Source organism: Liolophura sinensis, chromosome 5 (assembly GCF_032854445.1).
Source record: "Liolophura sinensis isolate JHLJ2023 chromosome 5, CUHK_Ljap_v2, whole genome shotgun sequence".
NCBI classification, from domain to species: domain Eukaryota; kingdom Metazoa; phylum Mollusca; class Polyplacophora; order Chitonida; family Chitonidae; genus Liolophura; species Liolophura sinensis.
In genome coordinates, this window is record NC_088299.1 from 9,232,177 (window position 1) to 9,246,992 (window position 14,816).

The window sequence follows — 14,816 nt, forward strand, 5'->3', positions numbered from 1 at the left end:
GACGACGCACCCCCCCCCCCCCCCCCCCCCACACACACACACACAACACCGACGAGTCATATCATACTGACACTGTATCAACCAGTCCTACCCTTCCACAACACCGAGTCATATCATACTGACACTGTATCAACCAGTCCTACCCTTCCACAACACCGAGTCATATCATACTGGCACTGTATCAACCAGTCCTAACCTGTCAGTACTGAAAAAAAAGCGAGGCAACAACAAGTACCATTCTTATTAAGTCTTTGGTATGACCCAACCAGGGTTTGACCTCGGTTCTCCCGAATTCAAGGGTTAAGTAAATGGTCGTAAAGTTGCTTGTCGCATGTAAAATGTAGCAAACATAAAGCTGAAGTTTTGTGTGTAAAGAACAATTTTATTGACATCTTTACAGCACTTGATTCGGTCGCAGTTGTCTTTCCTTGGCAGCGAACATCTATATAGAACAGCTAAACTCCTTGGACATAAAAACACACAATACAGCATAAAAATATACCATTCTTATTCAAGGGACTTTTTTGTTTAAATTCTTAAAGCTAAAACATGTAATAGTATAAAATCTGGGACCATCTCACACAAGAAACCAGCATTCGTAAATATATACGGTGCTGATCCAATAAAGCAATCATAAAACTTTGGTATTTTCTCGGGGGGTTAAAAACAACGAGAGCGGGACATGTCTGATTAGCAATTAAAAGAAGATTAACCACTTTCTAAAATGTTGCGCTACAACAAAATACATAGTGTATATACGTACCATCACGAAATATTTGAACACACAAACAAATACTATACAAAACAGAATGCTGATGTCTTTATCAACTTAGAATGGCGTCAGAGAAAAAAAAACGGTGACGTAGTTCATATTTCTATATACATTTACGTACAAACCATATCTTTACTTTCTGAAGTGCTCTTGGCTACTTACCCAGACAAAAATAACAGGTGAATGTGTTACTTCAAACCATTACCACAAAGCCATACCATGTACAGCACTGAATACAAACAACATGGCGGTGGAAACACAAGTGTTGCTAACTGAAATAAGTAAGCGCAAAGCAGAATACTTCATCTGAATTTGTCTAAATTACTAAACAAATGGTAAATGATCTGAAGAAAACTGCGACATGAAGCACAGAAATAAATACAACCTGAAAGTAAATGTGCCAAGAAACAAAATGTGCAAAAATCACCTCTTACGATAGGAGGGGATTCACAATCGTAAGACCTTAAAAATTCTGTCCTCTTCGAGTAGGGCTTGGAGGACAGTCGCACTAACTTTAAAAGGTCGACAACACACAAACTCATTACGATGATCATCAATACATTTCTTTGATTGGCATTTTAGCATCAATTAACAAGTAATTCTGTACAGGTGCAGCTTAATTCTCCTCAACAAGTATAAATAATGTATATAACGATGATAGTGTAGGAATAATAAACCATATGTAATGACATATCTAACAAAAAACTTGCCCACATTTCGGCATGGACAATAATGAATACATGAATAATATGGCACTGTAGTTTTCATTAAACATGAATTTCTCGTTCTGAATGACAACTTCATATATATGTATATATTTATACTAACACTCACGGTTTTAAAACAAACTCAAAAAGTTGTCCAGTCCTGAACTGTTCAAACAACATTTTTGCAGTTGTTCTGCATACAACCACACACGAAATTCTCTTTCACAAACTTCCCACCATAGAGCTAAGAACGGTAAAGAGTACTTCCTGTTCAAATTATCCATGTGACTAAAACTGTTGCAGCCACATACAGGCAGATTGACATGTATAAACAAGGTAAGGTAAATACAGTACATGTAAATGGCAAATGTACTCCTTCACCGAACCATCATTTTCGACGGTATACCGGAAAAAGAGTAATTTAGAGTCAGTTTAAATGCTTACAAAAACACATTAAGTACTTATTAAGAACACATTACTTTTTTACTTATTAAAAACACATTATAGCGACTAAAATCTTTGTAAGATGGTATTTCAGGATATTAATTTAAAAAAAAAACAGAAACAATACAGACACTTAACTTAATGGCTCCTAAAGAACAGTGCATAACGATGAAGTTCCTGTTGGTGTTGGACTATGTATGGTGTAATAGGGACCACTTGGTACTCAGTGTACAATGGCAACGGTAATCAGCGTATAATGGCAACGGCAATCAGCGTATAATGGCAACAGTAATCAGCTTACAATGACAATACCAATCAGCTTATATTGGCAATAAATCAATATCTGAATTCCTGTACACTACCATTCATACACACATATGGTTTTCATTCAATCGCATGAACAAAATGCACTAAAAGAACCTTAAAACAAAAGAAATGAATATTTCTTGAAGGTACCACATCGTGGCTGCATTACTCAAACGAAAGAATTTTTTTTAAAAAAGCAGAAAATTTAACGTTTGTAGGAAAATCTGGTTTCTTTTACTCCACTGCAACTGAAGCCACTTTAATGAATTCCAATACACTGGAAGGATTCTCGAAAAAAAAAAAAGAAAAAAAAAACACTCTAGTAACAGAACACAGAGATATGCACATAACGAAATTCTAATTATCATGATTTCAAATATTATGCAGAATTAGTTAAGAAGGGTTTTGATATTTCATTATCAAATCAAAGGAGAATTTTGAAATGAAGACAGAATTTTTCATAACCTAAATGTAATGACATTAAATACAGTAACAAGACCAAATATGTCACTCACCACATTTTCTGCCACACATAATATACACACCCGGACCTGAACTCACCCCCCTGTCACCCACACACTTAACTCACTCTACCATCACACATCCCATAAACTCACCATCCTGTCACACATTCCACAAATCCACTTTCCTGTCACACATTCCATAAATTCAGTTTTCTCTCACACATTTATTAACTAACCTTCCTGTCACACATTCATTAACTAACCTTCCTGTCACACATTCCATAAATCTACTTTCCTGTCCTACATTCCATAAATTCAGTTTTCTCTCACACATTTATTAACTAACCTTCCTGTCACACATTCCATAATTCACTTTCTTGTCAAACATTCCATAAATCTACTTTCCTGTCCTACATTCCATAAATTCAGTTTTCTCTCACACATTTATTAACTAACCTTCCTGTCACACATTCCATAAACTCAGTTTTCTCTCACACATTCATTAACTAACCTTCCTGTCACACATTCCATAAACTCAGTTTTCTCTCACACATTCATTAACTAACCTTCCTGTCACACATTCCATAATTCACTTTCCCATCACACATTCCATAAATCTACTTTCCTGTCACACATTCCATAAACTCAGTTTTCTCTCACACATTCATTAACTAACCTTCCTGTCACACTTTTTATCAACTCACTTTCCTCTCACACATTCCATACATCCCCTTTCCTGTCATACATTCCACAAATCCACTTTCCTATTACACCTTCCATAGACACAATTTCCTGTTCCAATTTACTTTCACAGTACAAATCCTTTGCATTCCCAGATGGCAATCTTCTCTTGCACAAGACCTAAACACATAACTTCTCTTTACAATTCCATTCAGGTAACAAATCCTTTGCATTCCCAGATGACAATCTCCTCTTGCACAAGCCCCAAACACATAACTTCTCTTTACAATTCCATTCAGGTAACAAATCTTTTGCATTCCCAGATGACAATCTCCTCTTGCACAAGCCCTAAACACATAACTTCTCTTTACAATTCCATTCAGGTAACAAATCTTTTGCACTCCCAGATGACAATCTCCTCTTGCACAAGCCCCAAACACATAACTTCTCTTTACAATTCCATTCAGGTAACAAATCTTTTGCACTCCCAGATGACAATCTCCTCTTGCACAAGCCCCAAACACATAACTTCTCTTTACAATTCCATTCAGGTAACAAATCTTTTGCATTCCCAGATGACAATTTTCTCTTGCACAAGCCCTAAACACATAATTTCTCTTTATGATTGGATTTCTTGTAAATCTAAGAAACTTAAACCATCAGTACGATACAGGAAACATGTAAGCAGTCCGAATGGATGTTACTTTTCAGCACCAGCCAGAATTATTATTAAACTGGACTTCAAACATAAACATAAATAAATAAATACAGGATTACATCTAAACAATTCTAAATGTCTGCAAGAGTCCATAAATTAAAGAGTACAAAGCTGTACATGTACAAGCACATATGAATGTATGAAATTTGAAAGATTTTCACCCTTGCCTTTATGAATAACTACATGTATTTGTTTGTGGATTTCTAATTACCCTCTTACCAATGAAATATTTTGACTGGAAATCATAAATATCCGCTAGTTCAATGTTTCAGTGGTTAGAAAAGCCTTTTCTGAAAGCAACATAAAGGGTTACTTGAACAAAAAATAAAAACAAAAAAAAAAACTATCGTGTCACAACCTGGGAAGTGTTTTAAGTACATATAGAGCACTGGGACTGTGGTTTTCAAAGCACATTAAATGAAGGCAATTTAACAATGGCAATGTAATGTTCAGTGTACATTGTAAACTGAACCCCAAAAACAAATCAAAACACAAAAAAAAATCATCATCTTTATCATTCACAACCAAAACGAATACAATAAAACAAACAGGGTGATTTTTTTTTCTTCTTCAAAAATGGTATCATAAGGTAATAAATTTCCCAACCTGGTTAAATATAGCACTGGCAGGAGATAGCACCAAGAGAACTAGTCTTTACCAAAGCAGAACCTTTCTCCCACGAAAAAATAAATACAATGACAAAGGTGACAAATGACAAAGAAGCACTATAATGTGTGTAAATCATTGGATAAATCCAGCGACATATCCGTACCTAAATATACGCATATATGTGTGTGTCTAAAATCGTATGTATACTTCTACATCCTAAATGTAAAAGGTAGAATGCAATATTAAATTTGGGCCACAAACTGTTGGAATTGCAAAAATAAAACATATCTTGGTTCATCTTTATGCATCACAGGACTGACACATCGCTAAACATCTTTAGGATTAATAATATTAACTATCCATCCAAAATGAAATACATTGTAGGTATAACTACCTCCAGTATGCAAGTCTTTACTTTTCTGAACTGTGCACTGAAGAACCAACAAACATGGTTCATGGGTCACAAAACCAAGGACACAAAAATGAAACATTCAAATAATAGTTTAAAAGTTTGATCACTTTCAAGCCAATTCCAACAACTATTACTCAGCAAATAACAGAATGTGTCCAAATCACAAATCGTTCTGTTTTCAAAGTCAGTTTTGCTTCAAGAAACGACAAATGAGTCACTATACATGTACAATGTAAAAACCTCTCTGCTCAGGGGGGAAACTTTACCAATCTCCTACACTTAAAAGCACACTCCAACCAATTCCCTTAAGTGTAAGTGTACAATTCCCTTAAGTGTAAGTGTACAATTCCCTTAAGTGTAAGTGTACATGTACTTCTTACATCACCTAGAATACATGTATTCTCTTTCCACTGCCTTTAATACAATTAACCTCTGGTACTTTCCTGCTCCATTAAAATATACTTCAATCCCTCACTCAATCTCTTTCCCTATAGTACGCTCATGTACTGAGTGTACTTTCTCCATCACCAATAGTACACGTCAGTACATTATCTGAAGTACACTCCTACACAGTCCCAACACATTTCAAGCCGTATCATAAATGTAGGTTGTTTTATCAGCAGCATGTTTAAGAACGCAAAAACAAGAAAGTACAATTTCTGAACTTTGTACCCCTTACTCAGTACAGACACAAACTGCGCCACTACAGCATATAGTACATATATTCTCATCTTTGACTGTTACAGGGAGGTCCAAATTATGAAGTGGGGGAAGGAGGGAGTGCTTTTAGAATTCGGTACTCAGTGTGTTACTTCAAATTTTTCTGCTCCATTTTTGTTTCATCATCAACAGAAGACTGATAACCTTTGACTGAAAGCTTCACAAGCAACAGAAGACAGGAGAGGACAGACGGAAAGTAACAGGGGGGTTCGAGACGTAAAATCTTCCTCTTGGCAAATCATTTCGTGGCAGAAAACAGAAGAGAACATACTTCAATCTTCAAAACAGAACAGATTCTTGAGTTGCTCAGCACACAAAACACCATCTTCCCCTATGTTTTGAAGTAGACCAAACAGAACAGATTCCAGTCATCTTCAGTAGCAGAAGACTGGAGAGGAAATGTTCTCCTGCAGTTTGCAGATGAAAGAAGACGAGATATTGTTATCTCCTGCTGCAGCAGCGGTCAGATTATGCACTTTTCTGAAGCATTTGTTGGAGAACAGGACAGTTCTTTCCCTTTTGTTTCCCCTCTTTCTCCACACCTTCACAGCAACTGTCTGCATCACTTTCACAACTGTAGACTTTCTCTTTTACCAACTCAGTCCCGCCACAGTCCCCGTTGGTCACGGTAGCACATGAAGAAGGCATAGCACTATTTTCTGTGGAAGAAGATGGCTGAGGGCTGAGGCTGTCGATAAGGCGTGACTGTTTCGCATCTGAATGGGAGAGCTCTGCTTCCGTGCCTCCTTCTGAACGTCTCTTCTGGGCATGACCTTCCGGCGTATCAGATGCTGGTGAGATCTTACTGGACAAATCCTCGCTCGGAGAATATACATGATTTCCGACAGACTGATTGGTTATCTCTGTCAGACTCGGTCCCACCATGGAGTCCTTGTGGGCGCTCGAATCTTTGGCATTATCATCAGTGGTCAACGAAACCACTTCTTTATCTCTACATTCCTGTTTCACACAGACAAAATTTTCCTTACTAACGTCTGAGTTTTCTTCCTTTTGCGGAGGTTCCTTTTCAGTATCTGCCGGCACAGCACTCCTATCCTTGACTCCAAAGTTTCCACTAGCAATGATATCCACCAGTTCTGCTTCATTCCTGACAATCCACACATGTTTGCCGACAGAAATGATCTCAACTTGTTTTTCACCAACCAGTAGCATATGCTTTTCATACAAAGGTTTCTGGGCAGCTTCGATTTGGACGTTCTCGCTTGTGTGACTCGTTTTGGCTTCAGGGGTATCTGGCTGGCTGTTAACCACAGGTATTTGACCAGGACTAGTTGGGACCACCATTTCTCTGTTCAGATTTTCCCGTGCAGCAGTTGTATCTCCTCCAGCTGTATCCTTTACTGGTGAGGCTAAATCAGCTTTCACAGCAAACTTCGTAGAAGTTTCCAGTCTTTCTGTTTTAGAACTTGTTTTTTCTCTTTTAACTCTACTTCTTTGAGAAGATCGTTTCATTAAAATGTCTGTATGTTTCTCACTCTTGCCATCTTTGAGGCCAGATCGAAGAAAGGCTTCTGTTTTATGATTGGACAGGTCTAAAGGAGCACCATGAGAGCTGATTGGAGGGGAATCCAGGGCACAAGAGGCAGGGAAGTTGGGCCACCCTCGGAAATAGCCCATGACGGGGACAGAAGCTGCTGGTAACCGCGCCGCTGCTGCAGTCATTGCTCCAAGGCCTCGGTCTGGAAGGCTATAGTCGTAAAAAACCGTCCCCAGCTTTTCCGAAGCCGCAGGTAAAATGGGACTTGGCTTGCCGCTGGAAGCACCAGGCAGGCGGTGAACTGACGTAGCAAGTTTTTGTGCAATAAGGCTTCTTGAGGCAATGCTGCCTTTGTCCTGGATACCAGTGGACCGCTGTCGATGTGTTGCCGATGGGACGGCTGGATGGCCATCAGACAGGCTCCGAGCAGAAATAGACCCTGCCATGGGGGACGCAGGTGAAGAAGAGGTTACTGAGGGACTGGAACAAGAGCTCTGGGGCCAACTGGACGCCAAGCCCCGCTGGCTGTTTAATTGGCCTTCCTGCTCTCTTGGTGACAGAGGCTCCACCTTGGTCACCGGAAGCTGGGTGTTGCTGTTTTGGATTCCCTCTCCTTTAGAGAGGCTGGCTCTCTCCTCTTCCGCCCTCAGGGCCATCAGCTGGGATACTTTCGCAGCCAGACTCGCTCGCACAATTTCAGAGCTCTTCCGACTTGGGCTTAGGTCTTGTTTGAAGAGGATCTGGCCCTCTTCACCTTTGGATGTCTCTGGCACTTCTTTGGCTCCATCTGCTCTGGGTGCCCTCTTTGGTGAGACGGGCACGTCGTCAGACTGACTCTCCTGATGAGCAGCCACACCTCTCAGGTGAGCCAACTCAGGAGTCTTGGGTAACAAAGCATCGTCTGAAGGAGACAATGACAACTCTTTGGACTTTACACGTTTTACAGTTGAACCAGAGCTCTCGGGACCATTGTCTAGATGAATAGGACTCTGCACAGCAAAGAGACTGGTCCTGTTGGGGATATTGAAGGCAGGATGAAGCCCCTGGGGTGCCTGGGGGGTGCTGGTTCTCCTGACGGCTTGCTGGTCGGCCTTAGCACGGTACTGTGCGTATTCCACCTGATACTGGTCGATCATCTGTGACATCAGTGATGAGTCCCCATCCGAGTCTCCCTGTAACAGCAACATTTCAATTTTCAAATTTCACAGATATCACCAATGATAGGAGGTTCTTCAAAATCACAAGCATTCAAAATTTCTGGAAAATGAAGTTACCACTAACTGATAGATTATGACTCGTTCACCAGAATCAGCGAAAATTAAGCCATTTTGAAGAGAGAAATTCTGATTGTCTATTTGTTACCTTCAGCTGGTTTTTACAAAACACTACAAAACCATTTTCCATCTCATGGTTTATACATGTTCTCTTCATGATATTTACCTGTAATATTGACAAAGGGGCATTAAACCATCACCTTTTCACAACAGATTTTAACGCTAAATTTTTCTTGTTTTTTTTTTTCCAACTTAACTGATTACCTCTATCTCCAATCAAATGGTTGATTTCTATGCAGGAATGACCTATGACATTTACTGCATTATGTTCGTTAGTACTCACATCTTCTTGTTCACTGCCCTGACCAAAATCAAGCCGTCTCTGCTGCAGTGCTTTATCACGGATGATACGGTTGATTGAACTGATACTGGGGATATTTTTCTCACTACAGATGCCATCACCTAGCAATCTAAAACAAGAAAATATGTGCTATAGTTTACCAATTTCCGACAATCACAAATTCACGGCATGTCAAATCTACAGGGAATAGGCTGATTACAGAAACCAGTGATCTATTTTGTATTTGGCTTTGGCAAGTAAAACCACTTGCAGGAACTTGGCTGTATATGTGGAACAGGGCTGTATATAAGGAACTCATCTGTACATGTGGAACTCAGCTGTATATATGTAACTTGGCAGTACATAAGGAATTCGGCTGTATATGTGGAACTCGGCTGTATATAAGGAACTCGACTGTATATGTGGAACTCAGCAGTATATAAGGAACTCATCTGTACATGTAGAACTCAGCTGTATATATGTAACTCGGCAGTATATAAGGAATTCGGCTGTATATGTGGAACTCGGCTGTATATAAGGAACTCGACTGTTTATGTGGAACTCGGCTGTATATAAGGAACTCATCTGTACATGTGGAACTCAGTAGTATATATGTAACTCAGCTGTATATATGTAACTCGGCAGTATATAAGGAATTCTGCTGTATATGTGGAACTCGGTTGTATATAAGGAACTCAGCTGTATATAAGGAACTCGACTGTTTATGTGGAACTCGGCTGTATATAAGGAACTCAACTGTATATGTGGAACTCGGCTGTATATAAGGAACTCATCTGTACATGTGGAACTCAGCTGTATATATGTAACTCAGCTGTATATATGTAACTCAGCTGTATATATGTAACTTGGCAGTATATAAGGAATTCGGCTGTATATGTGGAACTCGGCTGTATATAAGGAACTCAGCTGTATATAAGGAACTCATCTGTACATGTGGAACTCAGCTGTATATAAGGAACTCGACTGTAACATGTAAGAGCATTCAGTTGTACGTGCATGATATTTTCAACAAGTTGACATATTTATTTATTTATTTGACTGATGTTAAATGGAATATATTTCCACTATTGTGCCTATAGTAACCACTAACTTTTGACGAGTTACCCTACTTGTGACATAGGATATATTGAAGAAGGCAAGTGGTCTCCTATGAACCTCTTATGTGACCACCGGGACCATACCTAGAGCCATTTTAGTTCCAGGAAATGTTTAAGCTCCTAAACTGTTGGGCACCCAAACTATAATCAAACTCTATAAAAACATGAAAATTTAACGAGTATATAATGGTTTACCAAAATAAAAGAAATTAAGCTTTCATACAAATTCCTTCACTTCACAGATGTAAAACCTCTCAAAAAGCATCATGTTGAGCTACATTTTATAAAATTTCTTTATGCAGGATCACAATGACACCTTTAAAGTCTGAGATCAGAAGCTTCAATTTGTTCCACATATGGCCCAGACCGCATGATGTCAATCATCTCACCAATAAACATCCATCAGTATTTCATCATGCTCAATCTGTCCGCTGGGTCCAAGTTCCCAAAATGGCTGCTGTAGTCAGTCTGTTATGATGCTGGATACGGTGGTTATGATGCTGGATATGGTGGTTATGATGCTGGATATGGTGGTTATGATGGTGGATATGGTGGTTATGCTGGTGGATATGGTGGTTATGATGCTGGATACAGTGGTTATGATGGTGGATACAGTGGTTATGGTGGTTATGGTGGTTATGATGATGGATACAGTGGTTATGATGCTGGATATGGTGGTTATGATGGTGGATATGGTGGTTATGATGGTGGATATGGTGGTTATGATGGTGGATATGGTGGTTATGATGCTGGATACAGTGGTTATGATGGTGGATACAGTGGTTATGGTGGTTATGATGGTGGATATGGTGGTTATGATGGTGGATACGGTGGTTATGATGGTGGATACGGTGGTTATGGTGGTTATGATGGTGGATATGGTGGTTATGATGCTGGATACAGTGGTTATGGTGGTTATGATGGTGGATATGGTGGTTATGATGCTGGATACAGTGGTTATGGTGGTTATGATGGTGGATATGGTGGTTATGATGCTGGATACAGTGGTTATGATGCTGGATACAGTGGTTATGATGGTTATGATGGTGGATATGGTGGTTATGATGGTGGATACGGTGGTTATGATGCTGGATATGGTGGTTATGATGGGATACAGTGGTTATGGTGGTTATGATGGTGGATATGGTGGTTATGATGGTGGATACGGTGGTTATGATGCTGGATATGGTGGTTATGATGGTGGATACGGTGGATATGGTGGTTATGATGATGGATGATGGCGGTCTGGGGGTCTTAAGCATTTTATAGGAGTAACTCGACATGCCAACGAGATTGTTAATCAACTGTTTTCTAGAACTTTACTATATATCCTACAGAGGTGAACGGCAGTAAGCCATAACTATGCAATCGCCATCCCAATATAAAAAAAAGCAAACATGATCATCCAGGGAAAGAAAAACAGGAAAATCATCTAAAACATTAAGATCAGACAAAATAAAAATGGGGATTTCCACTTTTATTTCTTTTACTGGCTCGCTCAAAAAGCACAAAGCGCAACTGGTGTCGCTTTAGTGAGCTAGCAGCAGTACTTACTTCTGTCGAATCTCCCAAGCAAACATCTGTGGGTTCTCGGCCTTGTACCTCCGTACTCTGTTAACAACATCTGGAGTGGTGACCTTGGGTTTACTTCCTCCAATCTGCCCCGGGTTAATACTGCCTGTTTTACGATACCTGTAATAGACACCATTCAATTATGACTGATTGTTCACTTGAGGAACTTTTATGTCCCTTGCATAATACATTTAGATTCAAGTCGTGACAAGTCTCTCACCAATGTGGTCACTGAGAGTTCAAGTCCAGCTCATGCTGGCTTCCTCTACAGCCATACGTGGGAAGGTCTGACAGCAACCTGTGGATGGTCATGGGCAATATATCCTACATTATGATTACACAACTCTTCTAAGATGACATCATACCTGTTCAGAATTTTACTGACACATCCGTGTGACACCTGTAACTGACGACTGATCTCGCACGGTCGTATGCCCTGGAGAGCTAACTGTAAGATCTGCACCCTCAGGTGATCGGGGAGGGGGCGGCCGTTTGTAAACTCCCGTCCATACTGGTTCACGTTCCTCCCTCCCAGTGTGCACATGTCTGCAACAAGTAGAAGAGATATTAGGATTGTAGATGTGATTTAGAAAGTGGATTTTAAGTCACAGTATTAGCATTATTTAGAAATACAATTTTGAGCACTAGAATTTGTGCTATATCCAGAAAGCTTCATCCCTAATGACCATAATAACAACTGCTATTTTAACAGCAAAGATATTCTGATCAAGTGAAGAAGCATAACTGACTCATGTCCCCGTGATTCATTACACTGTATCACTTGATAAAACCTTACAAGTAATATAGCCCTCAGACTAAACACTCTGGTCTACCAGTACTAGCCCAGAAAACTGACTATGCACTGAGCCCTCTCTCTCTGTGCATAGAAGATGCTAGACCTATGATCCAGCTCTGACTGGTAATTCTACAGCCTTAAGTTTGGTTTGTCGGGCCAATGTACATGTATGTGGCAGAGGGGGGTGGTTTAATCTGAGCACTTCCTGGCTCCCATTGTATACACTGTGTAAAGGCAAAAAATTCTTGAATATATCGTCCATAATCGATACAAAAATCAATCAATATATTGTATGTACCCGTATAAATCAAATAGCTGTGAAAAATACATGCAAATGGCACAGAACATGTATGTTAAAGTGAAAGACAGCACCTGACTATCGTTTATGTCCACCGCAAATCTATCATTCAAAGTATCTTAAATTGGCATAAAGTATTTTTTTTTTAATTTTTTCAACCCAGTAAAAATTTAGTGAAACTTTGTCTTCACACTGCTTCAGTAAATCTCCATTATCGAGAGCACAGTGACATGGCATTTATTCTAACTCTCTAATGTCAAAGGTTTTTTCCATACAATAGTCTAAGCAGTAGCCTGTGGCATCTAAATTTGTGGAATTCGGTGATGAAAGCCCAAGTGTTAAATATAAAATTTTGTTGGAAATTGGACATACTGGAAGAATATTTCTTCCACTGCTTGCACTGTTCATACAGTAGGCTTACTATATCATTTACAAGGAACTCCAGCGACCCTGTTTAAATATTCTAGCTGCATGTACACAGCCGGGGTATTCCTGGTTCAGGCCGCAGCCTCGGCAGGGATTGTTCTGGTGATTTTGAGGCCTATTCAATGTTTACAACATTACACTGGGATTGTTGTATAACTAGATTCATGCTCAATTCTGAAACAAATGGAAAGAAATCTAAGTACCACTGAGGCTAATCTAGACATTCAAATGTGGTTGGATTTTATGCTCCTATTCTTTAGCTGTAATAAATTCAGAGAAAACAAATTACATCATAAGATTTCATTAATTTTAAGCCTTAAACACTGTCTTCTCATTCACATACACCCTTGGCATCCCAAGTGAAGTTTGCATTGACTCTGATATTTGTCATTTAGAAACTGTTGACTGAATGCTAAAATGAACTACAAGAAATGTATTTGGGGAGATGAATGTGGTTTGCACCTACACGGTATGTATACTGTCTAATATAATTTATGATACCACCGTTGAATATTACACAGCTTGTAAATCAACTAATTTTACATCTGTGGTGGTCCGTAGATGATACAGACCTGCCCCACAGCACTTTGTGAAATGGCCTTTTGGCTACATGTAACTATATCGTTGTATACAAATGATGTATAATGCTGTAGTTTTGTGTTGTCATATGTCACTTCATGGAGTGAATGGGTAAACGCTTTTGTTTCACATGTTATTTGGTGAATCTCATTAAAATAATAAAGTATGATACTTTTTAGAAAGCTTGAGTATCCTGCTTTCAATTGAGATATGTTTTAGTCAGGTGCTGTCTTGTCCTTTAACTAATTGCATGCCTCTCACAAAACAAAAAACAAAAAAACAATAGGAATTTACATGTATAAAATGAAATCTGTCCATAGTAGTGGATTCAGGGGAAATAACTCTAAACCCCTTAAATACTGCGGCATATGACTGAAGCCTGACAATATGTTTGTTCAGTTGTACAAACTAATCAATGTCTGATTATACACATTTAAAGACAGAAATGTATTACTACTCTTTGAATCACCCACATGCACAGGGTGTTCAAAAAGGGCAAGGACATGTAGCAGGCTGCAAACAGCTGTATACTGCTGTCCCCGTAGCAGGCTGCAGACAGCTGTCTACCGCCGTCCCCTTGGCCGCCTACTTTGAATATTCTTACTATTTAAATCAATAGTAATTCTGACCTAATTACTTTCAATTCAGCCGCATACTTTTGAGACTTCCTTCCCTTCTAAATGAAAACCCTGTACAACATTTTGCATGAAACTGAATTATTCTGTTCAATAGAGTTGTCAGAACTGTGCAAGCATGGCAGATGTTCTGACATTTGGTCTGTGTCATTTATTTAAAATGCCAGCACCATTCAATTGTTCTAATCTATGGTTTGACAGGCAAAGACCAAATAAAAATGTGAAAATTGACTTCTGAATTTGATTTAGCATGTTAGATGCAAATTTAACATGTTTTTTGTAGTTCAGCGCCACTAGACTGCTTCACTTGACAAAACTGTACATGTCCGCATATTCATCAGGGCAACAATTCATGCACATTCTTAAGTCTTAAGTCAAGAATTCATACACATCCCTAAGTCTTAAGTCAAGAATTCATACACATTCTTAAGTGTTAAGTCAACAATT

At 39.1% G+C, this 14,816-nt stretch overlaps 1 protein-coding gene across 4 annotated transcripts in view; it reads right to left on the reverse strand.

The window, feature by feature from the left end:
- Positions 1–398: 398 nt before the first annotated feature.
- LOC135465386 (uncharacterized) overlaps positions 399–14,816 on the reverse strand; it is a 60,301-nt gene continuing 45,883 nt past the window's right edge. For all 4 annotated transcript variants that reach the window (XM_064742607.1, XM_064742608.1, XM_064742610.1 and 1 more), the window contains exons 3-6: positions 12,001–12,181; positions 11,618–11,755; positions 8,949–9,075; positions 399–8,503 (exon numbers count right to left, since the gene is read on the reverse strand). In XM_064742607.1, coding sequence (XP_064598677.1) covers positions 6,302–8,503; positions 8,949–9,075; positions 11,618–11,755; positions 12,001–12,181 — 2,648 coding nt within the window. In that variant the 3' untranslated portion in view covers positions 399–6,301. The remainder of the gene's footprint in view (positions 8,504–8,948; positions 9,076–11,617; positions 11,756–12,000; positions 12,182–14,816) is intronic.